Source organism: Enhydra lutris, unplaced genomic scaffold (genome assembly GCF_002288905.1).
Source record: "Enhydra lutris kenyoni isolate GAN:26980312 unplaced genomic scaffold, ASM228890v2 scaffoldscaffold29, whole genome shotgun sequence".
In the NCBI taxonomy this organism is placed as follows: Eukaryota; Metazoa; Chordata; class Mammalia; order Carnivora; family Mustelidae; genus Enhydra; species Enhydra lutris.
The window spans coordinates 6,149,903-6,176,999 of NW_019154113.1; the positions used below are offsets into that span (position 1 = coordinate 6,149,903).

Sequence of the window (27,097 nt, forward strand, 5' to 3'; positions counted from 1 at the left end):
AATATATTACTTGGATTTTGTTAGCATATAGGCATCTGACCTATGGATACTTAATTATGATTTTATACAGACATGAGGCATTTCTGTGACCAGGAGCAGAACTGGTAGAAACTGCCTCTAGGAGTGGAGAGAAAACTCCAGGAAAAGGAACTTTGAAGACTAAAATGATAAAAAACATTTCTGTCAAAGTTCCAACTCAAAAATAAAATTCCAACGCCTTTAAAATTCCAACGTGAATTAATTTGAAACCTTTACAGATGATAATGTAAATTGACATCGCCCGGAGCACTCTGGTGAAAGAAAAAGGGGGCGTCTTAATAAAGAGTGAGCCTCCCTCCTTCTAATTAGTAAAGGCCTCTGTGTGTTGCCATGTTACCAAACACCATTGAAAAGGAAATATTTATCAAAACCAGTGTCCCTCACTGTCCTCCTCCTGATTGTCTAGATAGAGGAGGGCCACTTTCTTTTCATCCGAAATCACTGACCTTTGGTCTACCATCCTCTGTAGCCGCACTGCCTTGTCAAACTCAGCCTGCTCCTTGCCCTTTTCCCCGGGGACTTGGTGTCCATCCCCAGCAGAGCCCTGAAAGCTCCCGCCAGCCACCCAGGCCTTCCCGCTGCCCCCATCTCTCCAGGCACCAGGGTCAGGGGTGCCATGTGCGGATGCTTCCGTCCCCACGGGGAAGACGACTGTGGTCTCTCGTGTCCAGCGGGGGGTCACCTCTATGTTACTCACGTCCACCTGAAAGGGAAACGGGGTGTCTTTGGGCTCCAGGGCCACCTGCCTTAGCACTCTGTGGCTGTCTGCTAATTTACCTCGCTCGGGGGAGCCCACTGAGCCAGCAGATGCAAGGGTTTCAGACACGGGTCCTTGGAAGACCACTGTTTGGAGGTTCTGGATGCTGTGGGACCCAGCCCAGTGCACCTGCTAATGCCCAAGGCCTCTTCTGCCCCTAATGCGTCTCCCACACTGGCCTCCTGAGAAAACTGGGAACCAGCCCTTGGGAAGGCGCTCTTTCTGGTCATCAGGATCTCGCCATGCACAGAGTACCTATGAGCAGCCTGGCTCCTGTCTACCGAGCCCTGTCCGTGGGCACTGCTGTCCCATTTGCTAAGTGCTCTGGGCAGGGGGACGATCTGCTCAGCGGCTGGATGTCCCCAACCCTGATTTTGACCTGCCCAATGCATCTGCCTTTCCCTGACCAAGCTTCTGTGACACACAACCCCCTTCTGTCTGGGGGCTGTGACCTAGATTTGCTCATGGAACCCCCCTTTAGGGCCGACCCAAAGGGGCCTTACAGAAGTCTGGGAACCCGCGGACTCTCAGTTTGAAGATAATCACTGCCCTTCCCCACCCTTAGAAATGGGGCCTGAAAAATAACTTCCCTTTCAGTGTGAGACTGTTTGGAGCCAAACATACTGTGCCTCTCTGTGTCCGTGGAAAGCTCCATGGGGCCAGGCTCTCCTGCGCACACCCCCCAACTCCTGAAAGGCAGGGACAGATCCTGGGAGGAAGACTTGACTTTGATCAGGACCCAGGGTGAGGTGCCTCCCAGACCAGGTGGTGCTGGCCGAGCCAGCTGCCTGACTTGGGTCACCTTCTCCACTTACCTCCACCACCTGTGCCGTGGGTCCCTCGTGGGAGATGTGCTCAGTCCTCCAGATGCCAGCGGGGGCTACCTGAACGCGCCTCACAGACCGGCTCACATCCTCGAGCACGTGTGACTGGGCAAAGGCCCTCGGGCTGGTGACTTCCACGGTGGCCGACACGGGCCCCTGGGACGCGGCCGGCTCCGTGCTGGGGGAGGCCTGGCCGGCGTCGTCCTCCTCACCGTGGGGGCGGTACAGCTCCTGCGTGGCCCAGCGCCTGAAGCGTAGGCCAGCCCCTGGGGTCTCCGCCGCACTCTCCCTGTCTGGGCTCCCAGGGCCCGGGCTGTGCCGCCTGGCCAGACTGTCTTGTACCACCGACTCCACAACCTTCTCGATCTCCCCGGCTTCATCTTTGCTCAGCTCCTCCAGATCTAACTGATCGGCGTCCACGGTTTTTGAGAGGTTGACTTCGGCAACCAAGGTCACGGCCCTCCCGCCAGAGGTGTGCACTTTCTTGACGTCGACGGACACGTTCCCGGGCCCACCCTGACCCTCTCTGGTGAGGGTCGACAGCTCTTCCTTCACGCGCTCAGGAAGGTTCTCCTCCAGCTGCCCGATCACTTCCACCAGCTGGTGTCGGGGCTCCTTGAAGGCCCCCTTGATGGACATATGGATCTCGTGCGGTATTTTAATCTCCTTTTCGATAACTGTGGGTTCCGCATGGAATTCACCACTTCTAGTTTGTTCTTTCCAGTGAGTAGGACCCACGTCCTCTTCCAGCGGAGCTTCCAAGATGTCCGGTGGTTTCACAACCGTCTCTCCCCACCCATCTTCCCTCTTGGTTCTTCTCCGAGACCCGGGCACAATCTCATCTTGCCAAGAATACCGGATGGTGGACTCTTCTTCAATGTGGATCTGCCCGTACACGGAGCCCTCGTCCCTGTCCTGCCCCCCGGGGTGCTCATCGGGCGTGGACACAAAGTAACTCTGCTCTCCCCCTTCCGAGTCGCCCGCCTCCGTGACTTCTTCGACATGGGTTACGCTCTCGTGGGGCCACCTGGTCTTCTTACGCTGGTTTGCTGAGAATGTGACGTCTGCTCCTCCGTAACCTTCTTCCTCCTCAAAAAGCCCCTTGGAGCCCGGAGACACATCGTCCACCTCCACCACTTCGAACGGGGTGGAAAACTCCTCTGCCTTCTTGCCACTGACATAGCTCATGGGTTCCTCGACAATCTCCACGTTGACGACTCTTGCTCTGCCCTCTCTTCCTTTCAGACCCAGGTTGATGATGTCTCCTATCATCTGCCCAGCCGCCTTTCCCTTCAGGTCCACCTCCTGAATGTCCTTGCTCAGGAGGTAGTCCAGGCTGGCTTCGTCTGACACATCGACCTCCTCCGTCAGTCTCGACTCCACGACTATCTCAGTCTTTGTTTTCCCGTCGCCGGGAAGCTCTTTCCTGTCCACGTAAGTGACCTTTGTGTCTGGAAAAGCATCAGCAGATGCCTCTGCCTCCGGAGACTGGGTGAATTGCTTCAGGATGCTGGACACGATGTGTTCTGCCACGGTTTCGGTCGTGGACTCGCCCTTCGGCGAGCTGGCGGTGTCGCCAGGGCCCACCCTGAACCGGGCCTCCCGGGTTTCCACGCCTCTCCCGGTACCGTCACGAGTGTCCTCCCGTGGGGGCATCTGGAAAGCTTTCGGGGCCACCTGTGGCGAGCTCTCCCGGGAGACTTCTAGACTGATGGGCACCTCTCTCTCTCTCACGCTTTTCTCCTGCGCCGACTCCCTCCCTCTCCCCTTTTCCCTCAGTTGCTGGCTTTCTCTCATTCTTGCTTCTTTATCTAACTTTGTCAGCTCTTCCCACCTTAGGTTTCTCTCCTCTGAAGCCCTCTCTTTGGAATCAAACATCTTCTCTTCCCACTTTTTCTGGACGGCTTCGGGCCTGTTTCTGTCTTGCTCCTTCGTGGCCTCAGCTTCTGTCTTTGTCACAACGGTCCTCTCACTCAACCAAGTGCTTTGGAAAGAGCCTGCCGACACGTCGCCCCGGGGCTCTTGGTAGGACTTGGAGGCCACAGCAGACTCTCGGGCCGCATGGGCGGAGGTGTCCTGCGGACCTGCGGTTCTTGGCCTCTCGGGGAATGTTTTCACCGGCGCTTCAGTATTTCTTAAAAGACTGTTTGTTGAAGAGAAAGTTCTGAAGTTGGTTGGACTCTTGGAGGTTTTCTCATGCAAGTTGGAAGTTTTTTCGTAAGTTGTTTCCTGCCGGGTGGTGGTACGGGAAGAATATTCTGAACCCAGGAGGTCTCTTCCGGCTGCACTCCCAATGGTGGGCTGTGCCAGCAGGTGAGGGCGCTGTGTCAGGCTGTGGCTGAAGTTGGCCGTGGGTGCTTTCTGCCTTGCAAACCGATTTCTCTCATTTTCCCTCTGTAACACCGAGCTGCTGTATCGATAGGACGTGCTCCTGAGCTCTGCAGAAAAGGACAGGGATCGTTACCCTCTTTTATCTCAAATCCCATCGCGTCATCATAAAAGCGTACTGTCACAGCAAAAAGGGCGTTCTAAATGAGAGACTGTCAATCCCCAAGTCATTTCTTCTGGTGGTTTTAAAAATCCTGTTACAATAAAACACAGCATGACACGTGCTTCAAACCAACACCTTTCTCTGGTTACCGGTCTGAAAACATCATGAATCTTCACAAACGTATCAAAGGCGTGATCGTAGAGCACGGTACACGCAGCAGAGAGGCCCGGGGTGCCTGTTTCCAGGACTGAAATGTCACAATGTTATGGTAATTTGGAAACCTTCGTTTTGACTTTGTTGACCTAAGTTTCTGCGACACATTTCAGCGGATTAGAGCTTTAGTGCAGGATTACTAAGGACCAGCCAGCATTGTCCCTCCACCATCCCATGGGTTCTTATTTGCCGTTGGTTTCCACGTTGGGCCAACAAGTCCTGCAGAATTTAACTTTTTCGAAGGCTCCCTGACTTCCACTTTTACCCTTCTATTTTTACAGACTTCTTATCTAATAAGGAGAAAGAGCGGGAAGCCAACCAGGCACCAGCACTACGGACTGTTTTAATGTCAGAATCCTGGGGGTGGGAGGCCGACCATGGGGCTCCCTGCCTGGCTTGGGGTCACCCACAGAGGGTGCTACCCTGGGCGTGCCCAAACTCCACCACTAGGGGACCCACTCTTCGGAGTGGCAGCTGGTCATTAGAGGTGCCCAGAGAGCGCCCCCTGGTGCCTGCCACACCCCATCTGGCTGAGCCAGGGAAAGCCTACTCCCCCAGCTTGGTGTCCCTGTCATGGCAGCCAAGGCCAGGGGCCCCTTGAGGACAGATCCCAGGACACAGGAGAGAGGCCAGGCCAGGACATCTTCTATGAAGATTCCTCTTTTCAAATCAACATACTAATCCTGAACAGAGACGCTCCAGAAGATGAATCCCTGGAAAAGTGCAGGAAATGTCTGGTTTTTAATTAAGGTCCACAGAGAAATATGGAAGATGACAGACTGGTTTCAGATTTTATCACCTCGTGGGCAAGTGGCCAGGATTATTCTAGACCATATTACAGGAGAAACATGAGCGTCTCCATAAGCACTGAGAAATTCACTATGTAGGAACACATCTGTACATGTACTCAGTGAATAGTTAACGGGTATGTATATCATACAGGACAGAGAATGATCTGGAAGCTCAAAGCTTCATGAAAGATTTCATCACCTGTCCTCTTTCTTCTAACGCTCCTCGCTTTTGGCATAATCTGTAACTGCCAGACGAAGTTTAGTTTACAAATACTGTCTCTGTATCCTTTAAGAAGCTTGACAAACCAATCAAGGAATGAAACAGAGGCTCCCAGGAGCCCTCCTGCTGAGCTCTTCCTAGACCAGTAACCACAGCTCCGCAGAGATCCATTAAGCCCTAGCCCTAAACTGTTGGTTCCCCTCCCAGTCTGGCCCTACCCCTTTTCTCCTCTCTCCCTTCTAAGTGAAGACTTTTGTACCCTCAAGTACACAATGTAGCTAAGTAAACCTTGAAATCGGGTGAACAGTATCTTTGGCTTTTGTCAGCCTTACTCGCAAAATCAGAAGGCAAACTTATCGGATGCTGTCCACAACCAAATCCGAACCAGTCACAGATACCTGGAACCAAAACGGTAGTTCTCAACCCAGTGACCTTTGAAAGCTGTGAAGCACCTAAGAGGGCTGCAATTTTTGAAAAATAAAGATGAAGAGTGTTTTTTGTTATTTGTTTGTTTAAATCTGCCATCTATCCAGACTGGCAGTTAACCAAATGTTCTCCGGATTCAAGTACCAAAGACGTGCATTCCCAAAGTGCCACGATTTTGAATATGGTAACAGTCAGGGAGACTGAAACCCCGCTGAGTAAGCCGGAGACTGAGCGTACTGTATGTAATTCAATCTGTCCTTCCTCAGCCAGAAAGCCCTTCAAATTCCATAGGGTTTTAAAAGCTTTTTTTTTTTCTTTTTCCTAAAGTCATTCTACAGGTTCCTAGAGTCCTTCTAACGGACACTACCCTGTTCTGTGGGTTCTGCGGCTACCGGGAATATGAGCTTTATTCTGCAGCCTCCGGCCTCCATCAAGACGGACCTCAGGGCTCCCAGGGACACTTGCCGCATACACGAACCTGACCTGCCCAGGCTGACCCGGGGCAATACAGATGGTGTAACCGCTCCCACCTCTGCCTCTCATGGGGGAGCAAGTTCCAGAATGTTGACTCCATGCTTCACGGAGTCACACCACCCTATACTTGTGTTAAAGCTGTAAGTCTTTGGTGTGTAAAGGGCTGTCCCTCCAAAGGCTGGGATACACAAGCACCCGCCCAGCACCTCCCCCTCCCGTCACCCTCCCCTCGTCTCCATCAGCCCCTTCGCCTCCCTCCCCCTACTGGCCAGAGTAATCAATGAGTTTCCTAAGCGTTTTCCCACACATTCCTGTTTACATTCTTACTTAAACCACGACCCCTTAAATAAAATCTATTTGGTACTTGAGAGAGGGATGAATAACGTTCACCTGAAAAAAAAAAAATCCTGTCTAACGCCAGTTCTTCCAGGCAAATGATACTTTCCGATTTAACCATTTAACAGAATGAAACTGTTCAGACGGAAAACATCCTAAAATTAAATAATGGGCTTTTCTTCTATTTTTACCTTGTGGCATGTTTTCAATGCGTTCGGTCAAGATTATCTCTGGATTGCTCTCGCCTTCCAGTAAGGCTCTGTAAAAATAATTAAAAAAAAAAAAAAAACTCGTCAGGAAACAGAAGAGTGAGACGTGCTGCTATAAGTCACAGTATGTAGTACTTGGCTGGTGACCACAGTGCCACAGTGTCTTGTGTTTTAGGACTCGTGTCTGAAGATACGGCACCAGAGGGGACGCAAACCCCGCTCAGCGGGCCTGGCTGGGCAGAGCGATGAACAGAATGAGTGGTGAGGGTTACGGAAGTTTTGGAGAGGCAAGCCCTTCTGGAAAACCCTTCTAAACCCAGGATGAGGGGAAGAAGGACATAGACGGGTGAGGACCGAGGAGGGGAAGTCAGCGGTCTGTCTGGCTCATCTGGGAAGCAGGGAGGGGCCCACACATGGAAGGTCACCCCAGGCCAGAGGGCCCCAGGCCAATTACAACCCCCACTGGGGTCCTCCTGGAGTCCCAGGTTGCGGGGCTGACTAGGAGCAGAGCAAGGACTGCCATCTGTTTGTAAATAAGGCAGCCAGAGGGCATGTGTGGTTTTCTTGCTGGGTTCTCTGGGGACATCTTGGAGCTCAGGGGAAGGAGAGAGATGGAAAGCAGTCAGGCAGACAAGGAAAAGGCAGAGTGGTAGACCCCCCCCACCACCACCCCCCCATGGGGCCTCGGGGCACCCACAGGAGCATCCCCTTATCTCCTTTAACAAAACAGCAAAGAGCACTTGACTGGGTGACCCCTTCGGCCACATCTAGAAGTCTGAAACTGCAGACTCCCCCTGAAGCTGTCATTCCCGTGCACAACCGGGAGCCCCGAGGACAGAGTGCAGGGGCCAGCGGGCTGGGACAGCTCAGCACCAGTCAGCACCGGAGGCCCGTCACACGGAGAGACCCCTAGGACACCGGCTGCTGCGGGCACAACAGTTGTTCGGTCGCTAGAGCAACGCGGGAAGTCGTCACTACCTTCGGTTCCAAGGAGTACACCACGTATGGCAAAGGACAGCCAGAAGCAGGGCCCACTCGGAAATGGCGGTAACCACGGAGAGCTGGGCACCGAGACAGGGCAGGGCCGCCAGATCCAAGCGGGGACTGGCGGTTCGGGCAAACCGGTGCCAAGTTCCATTCCCGCTGATTCAGACGCAGGGATTCCCGCGAGGGCGAGGACCCCACAGGCAGGTGGAGAGCAGCCAGGGAGGGCCCGCCCCGTGGGGAAAAGCCAAGAGTGGGACTCCACTCAAGGGGTCCATGGGTGGGCCCACCACGGAAGCAGGGGCTGAGGTGCACACAGGTGGACGTTCTGGAAGACTAGGGACCAGGGCTGTAGCCCCAGCCCTTCCAGTTGGCACCAAAGCCAGGAAACCGGACACCAACCCATTAATCCCACACCCTCCTGACCCAGCGTTTTAGGTTCCAGGAACACAAATAGCCTCCACTGCTGAGAACATTCTGCCGTCTGCGGATAATAAGGGGAAGGGTGAGGGTAGCAGTCGGACTCTAAGGGTCTGCGCCGGAAGCTGAGGGTTGGAGAGGCGGCCGGCCACAGCTCCGGGGGCGGGGCTTGGTGGGAAGGCCGAGTTCCACTTAAGGTCTGCCCTCGGCCCACTGGGCGGGAAGCTCGGGGATCACAAGGCTTCTGCCTCCTCCAGCCGCCCCGGCCAGGTCACAAAGACCTGTGAGGAGACCAGGTCAGCGGAGAACTCAGTGACAGGGCAGGGCAGGGGGCTGGGAGGCCTAGCTTCCCTCATCCCTCAAAGAGGAATGATTTTGCTCCTCTTTCAGGGGAAATCCAAACCACCATCCAGTTTCAACAGAGTCCAGGACCCTGAGCAGGACACGCTGGTTACCTGGGAGTGGCCGCCAGTCTCTCCCACCCCAGCACATGTGAGGTCATGCGCTGGTCACCAGGCCTGGCTAAGACTGGGCACCTAGCATGGCTCGGACCCTCCCCTCGGCCACCTCCGGAAGCCCTTCTAGCAGCCCCCACGCAGGGCCAATGATAAGCATCCAGCTCTGGGGTTAGAGGACTGCCGGGCAGGGACAGCATCTTGGCTAAAGGCACCCAGCTCCTTCCCCAGGATGGAGAGTCTATTGGGACCCTGGCAGCCTAGGCACCCCTGCCAGGCCCAGGATGATGGCATTGCGTACAAACTTTCAAAAGAACAAATCCTGTGGCCGGACCCCCTGGACTATATTAACACAACCACATTCAACATCTTTGGGTGACTTGCATCCAAACGCCCCTCTGGGGCTCTTCCAGAGCCTATGAAACTTCTCTTGGGCAGGAACCCAGTCCTACTCTGCAGGGCTGGCTCCTAGAGGGCAAGGGCGTGGGTCTCCTTCCCCACCCCAGCATCTGGCACAGGGCCTTCCGGGCACCATCGAGGCACCCATCGTTTAATTCACACCTTAATTAGCAGACACCTCTCGTGCCATACATGACATCCTGCCCTCCACCAACACAGCTCACAGGACTAAGAGGACAGAGGCACAGACGAAATCACTCAGGAGATGCCAGAAATTTCCTCAAAAGCTCCAAAGGGCACATTTTTAAGGAACAGACTCATGCAACTTTAAGAAAAGGGTAGAGCATTCCCTGGTTATTTTGAGAGCACTGGAGGAAAACGGCCTCCAAGCCGTGGTGACTGTGTGAAATGCCAACCCCCTGAATCATGAGCTATTAGGGAACGTTTCATACAGCCCCACAGCTTGGCGGCCTCTGAAGCAGGATAAGCAAACACGTGTGGGAAAACCAAGTCCCCGGCCTCATTAAGGTGTCCAAGACCGCTCCATAGCGCGTAAGTGAGCTGTAATGTGGCCTCTGGCCAGGCTCCAGGCCCTAATAGACCCCATTGGTCATCCGAGCGGAGCCCAGGGTAGGCTGGGACTCTCTGTCCAGGATAGATTATCCTAATGGAATTTCAGGGCGTGTCTGCTGTTATTCTGCCCTGGGGGCACAAGGCACGCCCTGTCCCCGATAAATGTGGACAAAAGAGGGACAGTTGAAGGATGTTTCCAGAAGGGAGGTCAGTGCAGCCAAATGGGATGGATCACAAAGTGCTTCCTGGCCAAACACAGGTGGGGAGTGGTGGGAGGAAAAGGGGATGGGAGCTGGGAGAAGCCTCAGAATGGTCTCCCTGGCCTCCCAGCTCTAGAGAGGGTGGGGAACCCCCTGCCACCTTGACTGAAGCAGGGCTGGGTGCAAAAGGGGGAAGCAGGGAGAGAGGACAAGCATCGCCATCCGAATTGGAAAGGTCCTGCCCCACACGACAGGCAGATAATGGAAGATAATACCGAGGCCATGCTGCTTCTGGTCATTCCCTCTATGCTCGGCTCTAAACCACATATCCAAACACATCCATCAGTTCTAGAGACTGAAAAAAAAAAATCAAATGATAGACAGACCAAGATTACTAATAAAACAGAGAAAAGCAGCACTGGGAGTGGTTGATGGAGAAACTTCCCGAGTGAGGAAGTTTGCCTGGTTTCAAATCCCGCGCCTGCCGCTACCTAGTACTGCGACCTTGGGCAAGCCACTCAAAGCCTCTGTGCCTCGGTTTCCCCATTGCTGAAATAGGCAACATTCACAGGTGTGTGGTGGTGGCTCTTCTGGAAAGTTCTCACAACAAAGGCTGTCACAGAATAGGGGCTCAATCAGTGGTCACAGTCATTGTGATCATCATCTTCTACCGACCTGAGAAGAAAGCGGACTTTCAGTTGAGGAGAAGAGATGATGGGAAACCTAAAATCCTGGTGGACAGAGAGCAACTGGTTTCTGCAATGATGTGGGGAGGGCTAATAGCCAAGTGTACAGGTTACTCCTCTCAGCCGCCTCTCCTTGAAACTACAAGATTTTATTAATTTCAAGCATGTCGCCTAATAACCAGCTAAGTCTCCGTGTTAACACATGGTTCTAAGTTTTCAAGAGAGCAGGACTTAATTTAACAAACCAAAACGGATTTCTCCAAGTGCTGGAGAAATTCCAAAGAACGGTTTTCCCTTGAACAGGTGCATGAAAGGGGGTAGGTGAGCCCCTTCTCATTAGTCATTATTTCATTATTCATTCATTATTATTACACAATAACGCAGGGGCCGGAAATGTCATTACGACAGGGAAATTGCCAGCAGTAAGCATCATCTCTACTGCTTTATGAGCCATCCAGATAGAGATGGAGTATGGATTTCCTCCAGTTGAAACACTGTTTCTTCTCCCTGCCAGCATAAGAGGAAACAGGAAGCGCCTACGTCCCTGCTGTACAGACACACAAAGACCCTGTTTTGACGTTGTAGTGTCCGACCTAACCTTTTATTTATTTTTAAAGATTTTTATTTATTTATTTTCCAGAGACACACACACACACACACACACACACACACAGTGAGAGAGGAAACACAAGCAGAGGGAGAGGGAAAGGGAGAAGCAGGCTTCCTGCAGAGCAGGGAGCCCGACATGGGGCTGGATTCCAGGACCCTGGAATCAGGACCCGAGCCAAAGGCAGATGCTTAACGACTGAGCCACCCAGGCGCCCCCTGACCTAACCTTTTAAAAGGACTGTGCCCGAAAGCGCCGAGGCAGCAAATCTTTGCATTCCATTTTCCTATCTGGCCAGCCAAGACTCCCTTCAGTATTTTTCTTTTGAAAAATGGTCTGGCTCTGCTTTCCATTTTTTCAGGTGACATTTAGAAAACATGTTATATATTTGAGCCCCAAAACCTTAAGAAAAAAAAAGGTTCTCTTTTAAATTTTGAGGGAGAAGGCATATTTGTCCCCCATTCTGAAAGCCAGGACGGGCCTCTTACGTACACGGTTTTCAGAGCCCGCGGTTTTGTGGGTTTGGGACTCGGTTTATTCCTGGGGGAGCAGCTGCTTCATGGAGAGGGCTGGTCTCTGGTGGTCTGGTCTACCAGAGCACGTGAGGAACGGCCGCCTTGTCCCAGGGTTCCAGCCAGGAGCCTTCCAGTCCGCTCCCAGTGCTTCTCCCAGCCAGGCTCCAGGCCCTTGGTCAGCCTTCGCGGAGGCTCCCTTGGCCTGACCACCCTGTCAGCTCCTCCCACCTGAATCTCCAGTGACTGTAGGGACCCCCTGAGGCTTCCCTGCGCCCAGTCCTCCTGCGTACCACCAGCTAGCAGCCTCCCCACTGCCCACCGCCCCACCACCACCACAGAAAGTCCACCTCAGCTGCCTCCTGTCCCAGACCCTGCTCACCCGCCTTGCACTCTCCTTCCTCCCCTTGTTTTCCCATCAGACTCCCCCTCCTGGAGCTCCTTCCTGAGTCCCTCCCTGCCCGTCCGCTTCTCACTGCTTATTTTCCCAACCCTTCTAGGCCAACTCAAATCTCACCTCTTTTGAAAATCTCTCCTGCCAACCTCGGCTGGAAGCTCTCAGTCCCGCCTCTGAACTGTCTTTATTTGACCCAGTAAACGGTCTGTTGGACCTGAGTGGACCAGTCCCTCCCCCCGTGTGCCCCCAACTCCCCACAGCCCCTTCTCCTGCACGTCTGTTCAAATCCCCACCATCCTTCAGGACCCCGATCAACCTCACCTCCCTCCCGAAGCCTTCCCGGATTCTCACAACTCCCTTCTCCCCCCCAGAAATCTGGTACTCCTGTGTCTTACAAGGCATTTGTTTCTAACGGTGTGGGGGGGAGGGACTTAGGTCCATGTGGTCTTGTCCACAGCACCTGACCCTCAACGCCAACCCCCACTCTGTTCTGTAGGTTTGTGGGCCCCTCTGAGCTGGCGTGGCACCCTGCCTGCCAACGTCCCTGGAGCAGCCAGAGGGCACAGGCCCCGCTCACAGAACACGGCCTCACAGCTGTGGCTCTTGCCCATCCCTCAAACACAGCCCTCCAGTCCAGGCCCCCAAAACCAGGCCTGCCCGGGAAGCCCAAACGTCTGGCAATGGCCACAGATGCCACACTAGCTCAGTCCTTGGGTTCTCGCCCAGATGGCCCCTCTGCCTGGTAGCGCTCCCCACGTGATCTTCTGGAAGCCCGCACTGCAGGCCTCACCCACCATCCCCCGCCACGGCTCCCTGCACACCACTCGGCCTGCCCCTCATTCACCTGCCCCTAGGCCACTGTGAAACCGGCTCAGTGCCTTCGGGACGCTCCTGCGCTGCTCTGGTGACAGTGGCGGACACCCTGAGTCACCGGGGATCTTGTCAGGAGCCTGGCTTTGACCAGAGGGTCTGGAATGGGCCTGAGAGTCTGCATTTCCCACCAGCTTGGGAAGCCAGATGATGCCAACGCTGTCAGTCCGTGGGCCCCTGGAGCGTCGAGGGCCCACAGCCGTGGTTCTCTACCCTGGCCGCACTGGACAAAGCCTGGGCCCTTCCTGTGCCAAGCTGATCGGAACATTCAGGAATGGGCCCAGGGACCGATGCTTTATTTAGCAGGCTCACCAGCTGACCCCCAGGTGCAGATGAGGCTGGGAACCACACTCCCCTCAGTGCTCGGCGGCCGGAGTAATAAACACTCACGCCCCAGGAGGCCTCGTGACTATGCATGCAGTGCACGAGCCCCTGCAGCCCCACGTAACTTCACTGGGGACAAGCCGACAGGCGAGCCCTGGCCCCTGGGGCTGGCCCGTCTTCTCTTGTACTCCCCCTGGTGCCTCGGCCATCAGCCAGCCCCAGATTACCGCCCGTTGTCCCCTGTAGTGTGGGAGGAGAGGGCTCGTTCTCACACTCACCTGCCGAACAAGGCACCAGAGTCTTCCCGGGTCAGTGACTGGCCCGCTAGGTTTGAGGATGTCCTCCCGCCTTAGACGCTGGGGTTCGCTTTGTTCGAATTTTGTTATTTTACTGAATTGCGTCTTTACTTACAAACTCTATGTCTACATTTAGTTATAAATGACACTATTCTGTTATCAGTGTTTCTTATTCACTGGGAAGGCCAACCGGAAAGGGCCCATATCTGGGTTCGAGAATGCGTGTGACACTTGAGAGCTGGCCCCAGCAGAGCTGACAAGTCCCAGCTGTACTGTGCTGGGCTTCCAGCTCGCAGGCTCCTCAGCCCCTTAGCTTATACTCGAGATGCTAAGTCAACACACCGACATCAACTCTGCAGCCGCGGGGGATGGGCCACTGTAGGGAAAACCTGGGGCAAATCCACCCGATCTCGGTCAGGAGCGGGAAGCTGTGCCAGCCACACCGTCAGCCACCCTTGGCCCCTCTGGACAGGGCTGGTGAGGAGTCACACTGCACGGGGCCCTGGGCCGTGGTCCCCAAGAGGCTGACGGTCCCTGCTGCCCTCTCTGGGGGAGGTGTGGAAGGAAGGTCAACTCCCTCAAAGACAAGGTTTATAAAGATCAAGCAGGCACCTGTGAAGGGGTCAGAAGAACAAAAGGGCACTGACACAAATATGCATGTTCATCCCTGCTCTCAGGATTGGGGCAGCAGGACAAAATACAGAAAGAGTCACATAAGAGATGCCAAGGGCTTCTCTGCAGGACACAAGGCAGTGACAAAAATGCTAGGCGCTCGGCTCGTACAAAGAAATGGGTTATGTTCCACTGCCCGTATATCTTTTCGGTCTGTGGGCATCTCCCAGACTAAATCCTGAGCGCTGGGAGGCGGGGAGGCAGGCACCCGTTCTAAACCCTGGGCTTGGGATCTGCGGCTAGGCAGGGCCGGGCTCCTCATTTTCCCTGTGCGAACTTGGACGTCAGAAAGACAGACAGTGAAATCAATCACCCCCTTCCCTGAAAGTACTGTGGCCTTCTAAATTCCGAGGAGGAAGCCAAGTCAATCCCTAACTGGGTTAGAGCAATGCCAGGAACAGACAGAGGCCATAAACTCTGTCTCAGCCGACAATCAGGCTGCCGACGTGAGCACAAAGGCTCCCTGTTGATACCCTTGAAGAAAGCTAGGGTATGAACAACTACCAAAAAGTCGGGCGCTGGATGCTCAGGCAAGACGCCCACAGGCCCTCTGACTTCTCACGACAGAGAACGAGGGGCAGGACCGAGCAAGGAAAGAAAGGGCTCGAATCCCAGAGGGACAAAGCATAAGATGAAAGTCTCCAAATCCAACCTACAGAACTATTATGACAAGGAAGATCCAACTGCCTCTGCACAGAAAAGAGTCACGCAACGTTGATGTCACCTAACACGGGCACAGCTGTGGGTCTGCTGGGACAACCCCACATCTGCTCTAGGACAGTGCCAGTTTGGGGCACCTCCCACCCCAGAGTCACTCCATGTAGCTCACGGGACAGTGGGCCCTTCTAAGTTCCAGAGTACTTTTTCCCCCGACCAGGGACAGGGACAGGGACAGGCACATGGCCCAGTGGAGCCAGAATTGCAGGGCCCAGGAGTTTAGCTGAGATGGATGAGCAAAGAGCCCCTTCCTCTGACCAGGGGGGCAAGACCAGAAGGACAGAGCCAGGAGCTGGCTGGGGCCCATCCTGCCACAGTGTGGGCAGAGCCGAGAAGGGAGAGACCAGGGAAAGCAGCAGAGACAGTCACTGTTGACCACACCCAGACCTACTGTGCCTACAACTGGGGACTTTTTCCATCAATTGGGGAATAAATGCCTTTGTTGGCTTGAGGCAGTCTGAGAAGGGCTTCGGTCAGTCCTGATTAATACTTCTTTCCCCTCAGATGAAGCCTGTTTTGAAGTTTTCCTTATTAGTAATTCAGATCACCTGACCCAGCTTGATTTAATTTTGTGATTTTCCATCCCATGAGATTTCCAAGGAGACTGTGAGAGATGGCCCTTGAGAAGGACAGGCTGGCTGGGCCTCCTCTGCCCTCTCTCTGTGTCATGAGCCCCCTCCCCTCCGCAGGACGCAGCCACATCACGGCGTTCAGAGCAGGGACCCGGCAGAGCCCCCACTGGCTTGCCTACCTCTCTGTCCAGCTGGGGCTCTTCCAAGAGTTGCTGTGTCCTAGGCAGGCCTTGCCCCTTAGGGGCTGCATCGGGCTGAGGCCAGGGACTGCCCGATAGCCTGCTTCCTCTTCCCTGACGGTCAGAAGGGCCCTGATGACAGGCTAAGGCAAGTCTTCCAGACAATGCACGGTGGGGCTAGGCCAGGGCTGCAAGGAGGACCACCTGCACACCCCAGCCAGACATGCTCTCTTAACCCAGGCCACTTGGCCGTTAGGAGAGCAAAGTCATGATCGGGCAGCCCACAGGGAGTGCTGAAATGCGCCTGGGCTCTGTCCAGGCTCTGCCTCCCACCAAGGGAGTGGACCTTAACCCCTTCTTAGCCTCTCCAGGTTTTAATGCCCCCCATCTGTTAGCAGTGATGCCTTCAGAAGATGGCATTTACCACTGCATCTTCTTTTCACTTTGGGAGAGGCCGGGTTTCAGAGCTCAGTCCCACCCACGGCTGATTCATGCTCTGATGTCCCCTGGGAATGAAGGGGGCATTGTGTCCACTTCACATGACTTGGTGGGTAAGGCACAGATCTCTCACCAGCCTGGGTCCCTGGCCTCCAGGCCCCCCGCCCTCACCTGCAAGAAGAGCGAGTGGTTTCCACCCACCAGAGATGGTATCTCAGGCAGTGAGCAGCGGCAAAGCGCTTGCGCTGTGTCCCACAGGCAGTAAAGGCTTGAGAATGTTAGTGGCTGGTACTGTCCTTCCAAGTGGGAAACCTGGGTATCTCAAAAGTCCTTCTGTTGCAAGTGCCTGAGATCTGCCTCCCTCACCAGTCCTCACTGAGCATGAAATCTGCAGGAAGCACAGGGCACCACCCCAACCAAAGACCGCTTGCCCCCGGGGGCAGGATGGGGAAAGCCAAGGAGAAGCATCGCTTTCCGGACTGTGTTCTCTGCCCAGCCCCCATCCGTCCCCTTTGAGGACTTTGAGACTGTTTCCTCCAGAATGCTCACCCCCAATTCAAGTCATCATCTTAATAAAGCCGGCTGCCTAGAGGACCAGATTCATCTTCCAGGAGAAAGGCAGTGCCTTGAGGCCAAACCCATGGGGAGTCGAGTCAGAGCCCTGGGATTTGAAGCCACAGTGTGATGGGCACTTGGAAGTGGACTTTTTGGGTCTGAGTCTTGGCCCTCCACTTTCTAGCCCCCTCACTTCTCTGAGCGGGGTTGGTCCCCCTATAAACGCTGTCCCTAATTCCTAGGATCCAAGGAGTTGACAGGTGCGAACCTCTTGCCTAGTGCCCAGGACACACACACCCCAGGCAAGGGCACGAGTTCTGTGAGCTCCATCACGGGGAGGGTGGGGGGCATCTGCTTGGCGGTCTAAGTGTGGCACCCATCCTCCTCCTCTCATTTTGGCCCTGTACTCCTCGCCTGGCCATGCCAGGGGTCTGCTGTCTGATCATCACACAGCCCTAGGGACTCCAGAGGCTACGGGGGATTTCACCCAAGCAGCATCCTTACCGGTACGTGGCCACCTCCAGGCTGAGGCTGGTCTTCACCTGCACGAGCTCCTGGTAGTCCCGCAGCCGGTCAGCCATGGCCAAGGTGAGGGCCGCCTTCTCATCCTCCAGGCAGGCTATCACTCTCTAAAGAGAACAAAGGGCTTTTAGATGGGAGGGCTGGAGTTCTGCTGTGTCAAACTGAAGGTACCAACAGTTCAGGATGCAAAAAGGAAAAAAAAAAGTCTCTAGGCTTATGAAAGACGCAGTCATTCTAAGGGTGATCTTAAATACAGTTTTTCTTCCCCATAGAAGTTTTTTTTTTAAAGAAATGAAATCTTGCCATTTGCGACAACGTGGATGGAATTAGAGGGTATTACACTTAGCGAAATAAGTCAATCGGAGAAAGAAAACTATCATATGATCTCCCTGGTATGAGGAAGTGGAGATGCAATGTGGGGGGGGTTTGGGGGGTAGGAAAAAAATAAATGAAACAAGATGGGATCGGGAGGGAGACAAACCATAAGAGACTCTTAATGTCACAAAACAAACTGAGGGTTGCCAGGGGGGTGGGGTAGGGAGAGGGTGGTGGGGTTATGGACGTTGGGGAGGGTATGTGCTATGGTGAGTGCTATGAAATGTGTAAGCCTGATGATTCACAGACCTGTACCCGTGGGGCTAATAATACATTATATGTTTATTAAAAAATTTTAAAAAATTTTTTAAAAGAAGTTTTTAAAATTATTATTATTACATAGGGGTGATTTTGACAGGGGACTGACTGCTCTGTTTCCACTCTCTAGTGAGAACGAATGCTTAGAAGTTCCTGAAAGCATCTTTGTCTTTCAAACATTATCCAGCTGCTTAGGAAAGTCAACACCGCCAACCGGTCTACGGGGATCCTCTTCAAAGCGAGCCCAGACCACGTCATGGGGCTTTCACAGTATCTGAAATGGAAGCCCCACCAATTTGAAACAATTTCCCCCCAGACACATAATTTCCCCCAACACTAAGCAGGTTCTCTCACCGAGCTCTTTGTTTCACCTAGAAAAGCTGCCCTGGTGAGACAGAAGATCCTCAGGGTGTAAATATCAACATGGACCAGGATGTGACTCTTTCTTGACTGTGCTCAGAAGACATCACTAATGAGCGCTCCCTCTCCCACATGCTCCTATCATGCTCGAAGCCCTTAGGGCACGTCCACTCATACCTGGCTAATTACGTCTGCCCATCTGTCCCTCCCACCAGCTGGGAGACACTGAAGGGCATGGCCCGCTATCTTGTGCATCCCCCACCTCTAGAAAATCGCTCATCCCCTACAAGTCACCCTGTACACAATCAGTGAACTGCACTTAAAATGATCACAGTAATGCATGTTGCCTCCTTAAAAACATGCTATTTTAAATCGACACTGTCTTTGAGCTTGTAAACACAGTGGCTTCCTCTGTACCATTTTACGGTTTCGCGTCAACACTTCGGAGTTGCTCTGGGGAATAATTAACTGAGCAAATATTTAAACACTGAAATGAGTCCATATTCTTTAACTTCTGGTTTGTAATGGAAAACAGCCTTATTTCTGAAGACAGTTAACTAAACTGGCTACATTTTTAGACATTGATCTTTGGAGAATTCAAAGAAGACAGCCAGGAGAGGGGATCTGTTTCCATTCCCCTTATAATCCCTCCAGCAAAGGCACCAGGCGACACGCTGAAGGTCCGCAGTAAATATATAAGATCAGCAAAACCCGGCAAATTAAGATCTCACGCTGGATCCACTACTTTAAACGATGCATGATCGGCATGTAAATAATCTTCCCTCCCTAAGAGTTCTGTTCCAGCTAATGATTGTTGCTAGGTTCTCTATGTGTACATAAAGCATGCTAAAAACAAAAACTGAAACCATTAGGTTTGAAAGCTGAGGAGTCAATTTAAGAACCTCTAGCTAGTATCTCAGGGTAGATCTACATTAATATTCTTCAAAACTGGCATTGCAAGTAGATAGTGAGGCTTGCCTAAAGCAGACCATTCCAGTCTTGACTGAAGAGACATGGCTGCCAAAATTTAGCCGTGATATTTAAACATTCTTCCAACAAGTCTTGGTGTTAAAACCCTATGTCCCCCCATTTTAGAGGGAGTATAATCCCAGGTCTAAGATTAGAGTGTAAGACATGCTGTAAACATCCCGATATTACACCTTTTCACGGCAGGAGATGAAACCTGAATATCAAAACTCGGAAATCTGTACTGATCTTTTTCTTTACAGAGAACTTCAATTATTGTTAAACTGTTTAGAAAAACAAAAAAAGTTATCACAAGCACTCGGTTCTCTATCCATGAACATCCTGAGGAGGTCAGAATCTCCCCGCCACGCCAAACCACAGGCGGGCACAAAGATTCTCTCTCTTCCCAGAGGGCACAGAATAGATCTGCACCCCACAAAATAGGAGGGGGGTGAGAAAACCCAAACTGTGTTGTAGTTAAAATAAGTATAGTTCCAACCACATTTCCGTGTGACTCAACTCTCCCAAAACTGTCAAAGGAAAATGACTTGGCTTTTGGAAGCAGGACCGTAAATAAGAACTTTTGGCTCCAGTCTCCATAGAGACTGTAACCGACCCTGCTGGTTGAAGAAAGCTCCGGCTTGGCGTCGACTTTGCCAGAAGTTTTCTAACCAGAGGTGCTGGAGCAGGACACCCAGCACTGCTGATTCTCACCAAGCAAGAGCTGTTCCCCCACCTAACGGTACAAAAGCTGGGGAGAGAGGTCACCTTTTTGAGTTGCTATTTAGGGAACTTCCGGATGGCATCACGGGTGATGATGCAATGGAGGTCCGTACCAGGGACAGCGTGCTGCTGGGCGGGTCCAAATAAAACTCCTCGTCCTCCCCCAGCGGGAGCTGCTCTCAGCTGAGCGAGTCCCACGGACAAAACAGGAAGAGTCTGCGAATGTCACGGTCACTCAGAATCCTGACTGGTGGAGCTCGAGGGAATTTAGATACTGGGACGACCTCCCTGACACATCAAAACTAAATGCATTTGGAATAACGAGCGTTAATAGAAGGCTACTTTTTTTTTTTTTTTTTTAAAGCTCTAGTCCAGATAATACGCTCAACTCCAGACTCAGGATGGTATCTCTCAGTACGAGGTGGGCATCTAAGAGGCATCTCAGAGTGAACTCTGATCTCCCACCCAAATGGGCCACATCTCCTGCTCCCAACCCCCTTCAGCAATGAGCACTCCTCCCCCCACCCCACCAAGTGGTTCAGGCAACAAGTTCTAGAGTTGACTTGGGACGTCCCCCCTCTCTTCCACTGCCTCCAACCCACCCGCAGGCCTTGCTGGGCTTCGACCTCAGAGGACAAACTTCCTCTCAGCTCCTCATGGCTGTGCCTGGTCCAAACCTCCAGCACCTCCTGCCTTGATTAGTACAGAGGTTCTCCCTGCTCCCAACTCTTGTCCCACACAAGCCCCAGAGCAAGGACATTCGGATACAGCCGGTCACCATTCACCTCTCCTCAGTGTCACCCATGCTGCTCGGGGCCAAAGCCCAAGTCCTTGTAGAGGCCACTCTCCACTGGCCCATCCCGCCTGGCCACACCCACCTCCAGGACACCCCGCGCTGTTTCCACCTCAAGACCTTGAAAGGCGAGGGACTTTCTTCTCTGTTTTGTTTTGTTCAGGCTATATCCCCGGCACTCAAGACCCAGGCTCGGCCCACGACGTGCTCTGTCGTGGTCGGATGAATGAATGAACCCAACGTGGGCACCCTGTGAGCCGTTTTTATGACCGCTGTTCCACAAATGGGGGAACAGAGACACAAACGGGGGCAGAGCCAGAATTCAGGCCCAGGTTGGGCGGCTAACCCCTCCCCCTTCCAGTCAAAAGAAATTTCTCATTCGGTCACATTTTGGGGACTTGGAAGCCTTTTCTAGTCAGCCTCAAAAGGCTAAGAGCTCATAAGTCTCATAAGCAAAAATCCAGTGTTTATAGGGGTTGGGGGGGGTGGTCAACCAAAAATGTCTTGAGTTTTTGTCCAAAGCTTCTTCCAACGAACTGGGAGACAGGGTGAATTACTCAGGCTTTAGGTGATCACAACTGTATACAAAATGCTGGGGGCTTGGATGTCAGTTCAGCAAACTTCTCTCTGGCAGATCTGGGGTATGGGGCCCAATACACAGGCCTTCGGGGAAGAACCGCTTTTCCCAGAAAGAGAGCTCCAGCCAGTGTCCAGTTCTCTTGGGCCACAGAAGAGGCCCCGAGGCAGGGAGACAGTGGGCACTGAGTGGGAGAGGGGAGGGTTCCCACGAAACCACAGCGTAGGCAAAAAGTAAATGAAACACATCTGCCACGAAAACTATTCTGACAGCCGGCTGGAAGGATCAGCAAGTGTTTTAAGGTTTCAGACTGATGGGCACCTCTGGGCCAGCCCTTAGGAAGAACAATTACCATTATTCTATGAAGGCAGAATGCTGGCTTAACGTTTCTCTTTGATGCAACAGAGAAGAGAGGAAATGTTGGATCCGGGGTTAGTGGCTCAGACACTGGCACCTGAAGAGAACATATGTGCCTCAGTTTCATCATCTGTGAAATGGGGCTCCTATTGGAATCTACCTCATAAGATCGGGCTGAGGACTAAGAGTGAATAGGTAGGTATCAAGGGTCTGGTTCCTGGGGTATCTGGCATGCCAGAAGCACTTGATAAAAACTCTCAGTAATGAAACATTCACTACAGTATATTAGTTAAATCCGGTTTTATGATATTTTCAGTCTCCCCAGAGCAATCTTCTATAGAATGGTGAAAAAATCAAGGGCTTGGGGTTAAATCACAGACACTCTTTAACAAAATCCTTAGTATTTTTACCCTTTAAAAAAAAATACTGATGGGGGTCGCCTGGGTGGCTCAGTCATTAACATCTGATCTTCAGCTCAGGTCATGAACCTGGGACCCTGGGACCGAGCCCTGCATCGGGCTCCCTGCTCAGCGAGAAGCCTGCTTCTCCCTCTCCCACTCCCCCTGCTTGTATTCCCTCTCTCTCCCTCTAGGTCAGATAAGTAAATACAATCTTTGGGGAAAAAAAATGCTAATGGTTTGGTGTTGAATCTTTGGGATGCAATTTGAAATTCGCTGGCTTTAAAGCTAACTGGGGAAAGATTTGAGCTATGGATAAGGGCATATTCAGTGCGATGAAACATACAGATTGGAAGTGGGAAAAAAAAAAAGCCAACCAAGTCCCGTTGACATTCCTTGCTCCCTACTTTTAAGGCAAAGACGCGAATTCCGATGAGAGAGGAATCACCAGACAGACTGCTGAGTCTAGTCCCCCCCACCCCCTGCGATCCCGGAGAAGGCACTTCACCGGTGGGCCCCTCCCCCATTCAGACTGCGTATCCCAAGCAGAAATGAGACAAGGAGCTCCCACTGCAAGGGAATGGTGAGGAGAATGCTTTTGAAAACTATGAGGCAGAGGCCCAACAAAACCCACATTCCACAAGATTACATTCCAAACAATTTCGTATTGCACTGCTTTATAGGATTTCCCATCTAGACTCCAGCTTTTTGAATACTGAAAACCCAAGGCAGTGCTCAAGACCTAGGAGCAGTCGATAGATATTTGCTGATTATTTGTGGACACCTGTCACATCACCACAGTCCTCTGTGTTCCCTTTACTCCTGCATTTAAACACACACACACACACACACACACACACACACACACAATCCCTCTACCACAAATCTTTAACCCCAAGCTACAAATTATCCCCTTAAAATATTTCTGAATTTTTGTGGGTGTTGTTTTAAACTGTTGTCCTGAGAACTACTGATGGTATGATTTGGGGATATTTTCAATTCTGGCCTCCAGGAGGCAGGACCAGGTCCCATCCCAGTACCGCACTGGGACAATAACCGTCCACAGGTATCACCCTGTCAGTGTCCGTTGGGGTTTTGCTTCTCTGAAATAGTAACTGTTTATATCACATCCTGCCACAGGGAGCAGCCCCTTTCCACAACTTTTCCACTACCCAGAGATCTGATGTCTGCTGGAGAGACTTCGAGAAAAACATCCTCTTGCCTGCAGAAGGCGGCAGCCCCTCCCAAGAACGCACAAGGCAGGGGCCCAGAGAGCCAAACCGGCCGCCTCCTACTGGGAAATCACTCTGGCAAAATAAAAACCGTTTTACGCAATAATTTAAGTTTTCTCCAGGGGTGCCCTACCGCCAAGGGGCTGTCATTTTGAACAGCTGCCGGTCGGGACTTGACATTGCCGAGACACCTCCCAACCCCGAAGGAACGAGCTGTCGCTTCTGAAGTCGTTTCTGGAAGTCAGGGGGCTTCTTGCTGGACTTTTATGTGAATTAGGTCTACGAAGCACGGGAAGTTGAAAGGGAGCCTAGAGCTGGCTGGGTCCTGGGTCTTTTGTCAGTTTGCACCCGCTCAAGGCAAGATCGAAAGAAACTGACAACCTAACAAGATGACAGGGACGGAATTCTCCACCGAGACCCGCCACCCGGCACTAGCTGATCCGCAAACCGCGCTCCTCTTCCCACGCAGAGCGAGGGACCCCCCACTTCAGCGCCCAGTTGCCAGGGCGGGTCGAACCCCCTCTGGCCCCGCCCCCCACCCGCCGGCGGCGCCACGCCCCGGGCGCACGCAACGAGTCCAGGCAGCCCCGCCGCCCCCCACCACCCCGACCACAGGTAGGGGCCCGGGGTGGGACCGTCCCCTGCGCACGGACCTGCCGTTCCTCTGCCTGCAGCTCGTACTCCTCCTGCACCCGCCGCAGCTCTTCCTCCAGCAGCGCGCGAAGCTGCCCCAACTCCAGCGCCTCGCGTCGCAGCGCCTCCGCCTCCTGCGCGCACAGCTGCGTCTCCTCCTCGGCCTCGCGCCGGCTCTCCTGGCCGCGCCGCAGCGCCTCCTCCAGCTCGCGCACCTCGTCCTCGTACATCTGCACGGTGTCCCGCCACGACTCGGCCACCAGCAGCGCGTAACTGTCGTGCACCTTCCGCAGGCGCTGCGGGGGCGCGGCGGGGCCGGTGGCGCGGACCCGGTAGCTCATGGTCAGGCGGGCGGCGCGCGCGCGCAGCTCCCGCACGTCCTGCTCGTGGGCCGCTTCCAGGCCGCGGCGCTCAGCCTGCAGCCGGCCCAGCAGCGCCTCGAGGGCGGCGCGCGCGCCCAGCGCCTCCTGCAGCTCGCGCTGCTGGGCGCCCAGCTCGGCGTCCAGGCGGCCGCGGGCGGCGCGCTCCTCCTCGCCCAGCCGCTGCAGCTCCCACAGCTCGCGCCGCAGCGCATCGCGCTCGCCCTCGGCCAGCGCCGTGGCCCAGCTCAGCTCGTCCAGCTGCTGCCGCAAGCCGCGCGCCTCCTCGGCGAAGCGGGCCTGCCCCTCGGCCCACAGACCCTCCTGCCCGCGCCGGCCACGCAGCTCCTCCTCCAGGAGCAAGTTTTCGCGCTCCAGCTCCCGCACCCGGCACACATAGTCGTAGAGCCGGGCGTTGAGCTCCTGCAGCTCGGCCTTCTCGGGGCCCGTGTGCAGCCGCCAGGACAGCATCTTGCTGGGCGTACGGGGCTCTCGCGGCCGGCCGGTTCCCTCCTGCCCTGGTCTTGTCCCCTCTTCTGAGCCGCTCCGGCCCCGCCGCTGTCCGGGAGGCCCGCAGACTGGGGCAGAAGCCCGCGCGACGCGGCACTTAGCGGACGGGGTGGGCGGGAGTGGGCTCGGGCCACCGCCTCCAACCAATCAGAGCGCGGCCCGGCGCGGCCACTGCGGCCGGACGGCGCCCCCTGCCGGAATGACAGCGGCCGCGCGGGCTCCCGGCAGTGCGATAACAGCTGGGGGCGAGCGGCGGGATCGCTGGGCAGGGATCGGAGAAGGGATACGGGGACCTGTCCCAGTTGCTGCCGGACGCGCGCACCTGGAGCGCCCGAGCGTCCTGGCGCTGATGGACAGAAACAGAAGCCTCCACTAAGTGAGATAGAGCTGGTCGCTTATGGGAGACTTCTCATCCGCGGTCCTGAATATCTGAGGCCTTCCTATTTTTAAAAATTATGTATATACAAATTCTGGAACACTGAAAAGAAACTAAAAAAAACATAGAACCTAACACATCACCTAAAAATTTTAGATATATACATATACACCTATAAATCTAGTATACACACATATACATACACATACATAGACGCACATTAAATAGTCTATGTTAATACATAAACACATACTCATTTGCCAGTTTCAATGTACAGCCAAGAGTTTTCTTTTGATATGGGTTGACTCAAGTTCCACGCCTGCCTTATACAAACCACCCGTAAAGGACATAGTCTACACTTTCCAATATCAGTTTCTTTCTTTCCGAATGAGAACTAAAAGAGATTGTGAAGTGCTCCGATTGCAGAATTTTCCAAGACATCTCATACCTCCCCAAACTTTTACAGTTATCACTGCTACGCCTCATGTGAGAGCTGTCTTTTTCCCAACATCGTGCCTCAACTTAACTGTCACGGAAACCACAGCTCTCTTTTGCCTGCTTTTGCTTTTCAATAGTTTTCATGACAGTCATTCAAGTTACAAGTAACAACCAGTACTGGTGGCACTGAGGGACATGAGAACAGACATGCCTGGCCCTTGGTTGGGGGACCCCTGGACTGGTGGAGACAGAAGTGCTTAGGGGAGGCCCCTCTGATGGCATCTGTTTTGCAGGTGGTGTGGAAAAGTGGGCTCGTCAGCAAGTTGCTTCAGGGAAGTTCCCCGGAGATAACTTCAGGGCTCTCCTTGGGACAGGCATGAGTCTTCAACCCCAAATGAAGCAGAAGTGGCCCTTCGTTTTTCTAGAGAACTCCTATCACAGACCCCATTCTGCATGTGGTAGAAGTGTGTATCTTTCAATTTAGAATCCCTCCCCCTTTCTGCCAGGGCTAAGTTAAGGGAAGAGGGGATGAGGCCAAGGTATAGGGCCGGGACTCAGGACCCCTGTCATTGTTTGTCCTTCTTCCTTTCACTCAGGCCCATAACACACCCGGCCATTTCTTGTCAGACCACACAGCTACTATGATGTCATCACCCAGACCTGTCTGGGGGCCCCACCAGTAATGAGCATCTTTCCTGGACCACAACCGGACACCAGGAGACTGAGGAAGTTGAAGTTCGCACAGTCCCCTGGACCCAGCAGCCATTTATTTTCAATTCTTCAACTTGCCAGGCTAGCAGCAGTTCTGCCTCTCCTGGCCTGGCAGAGTTGGAGGGCCTTCTCAGGGACTGGTGGATCTTCCAGCAGGATGCTTTGTTCTGACTCATGAGGTTTTCCTTGCCCCGATGCTCATGGGGGTCTTAGATTTTGAAAGTCAAAACTTTCCCCCTATTTCTGCTCTAATCCTGTCCTTGAGAAATGACTACTATAGGACGCAGCAGCCCCTTTTGGGAAAGAGGTATAAGGCAGCAGGGAAAAGCAAGAGAAAAGCAAGGGAACCACTGGTTAATCCCTCAAAATAATGTCCTGCTGCATTACACTTAATTCTCATAAAACTCTAGCTCAGAGAAGGTGTGCAACTTGCCCGAGGACACAATGTCCCCAAAGTGGAGAACAGAAGTATTAAAAAGTTGTGACCACAGGAGCAAACTTAAGCAGGCAGGATCCCGGCCAGGAAACAGAAGTGCACGCAAAGGAAAGGGAAGGATTAATGGGATGTAATGAGAAGACTATTTACAAAGGGGTAGATGGGATGCAGATGCGTCAGGAATTAGCAAGAACTAGAAGTCAAAAAGCCATTAGCAGGAGGGAAAAGTGTTGGCTGAGCCTGGAGGAGCCTGGAGCTCTGGAAAGGGGGCCCCTAGAAAAGCAGGAGCTGCACAACGGAGCAGAAGGAGAAGAGGGAGCAGATAAATAAAACCTCTCTTCCTGCCCTCCCATTTCCCGCAGGTGCCTCTCATTGTGGAACCAGAAGTCACTGAGGCCTCAGTGGTGTTCTGGGGCCAGCTCCAACCGGCTTGTGAG

General features: G+C 53.4%; 1 protein-coding gene across 1 annotated transcript; it reads right to left on the reverse strand.

Moving 5' to 3' along the window:
- Positions 1-403: 403 nt before the first annotated feature.
- On the reverse strand, positions 404-24,660 carry LOC111152699 (synemin). Its single transcript, XM_022511270.1, has 5 exons — positions 23,851-24,660; positions 17,141-17,265; positions 6,763-6,830; positions 1,612-4,058; positions 404-742 (listed from the first exon to the last, which is right to left on the reverse strand). Exons 1-5 carry the CDS (start codon positions 24,658-24,660, stop codon positions 404-406), a joined length of 3,789 nt encoding a protein of 1,262 aa, XP_022366978.1.
- Positions 24,661-27,097: the final 2,437 nt, after the last annotated feature.

What these genes read in the sequence shown, in the direction of transcription:
- LOC111152699 (XM_022511270.1), bottom strand. Translation starts at nt 24,660, where the DNA reads ATGCTGTCCTGGCGGCTGCACACGGGCCCCGAGAAGGCCGAGCTGCAG. An exon ending in TGCAGGCAGAGGAACGGCAG is followed by an intron (nt 17,266 to 23,850) that starts GTCCGTGCGCAG and finishes TGTTCTCTTTAG; the next exon opens with AGAGTGATAGCCTGCCTGGA. An exon ending in CTGGAGGTGGCCACGTACCG is followed by an intron (nt 6,831 to 17,140) that starts GTAAGGATGCTG and finishes TTATTTTTACAG; the next exon opens with AGCCTTACTGGAAGGCGAGA.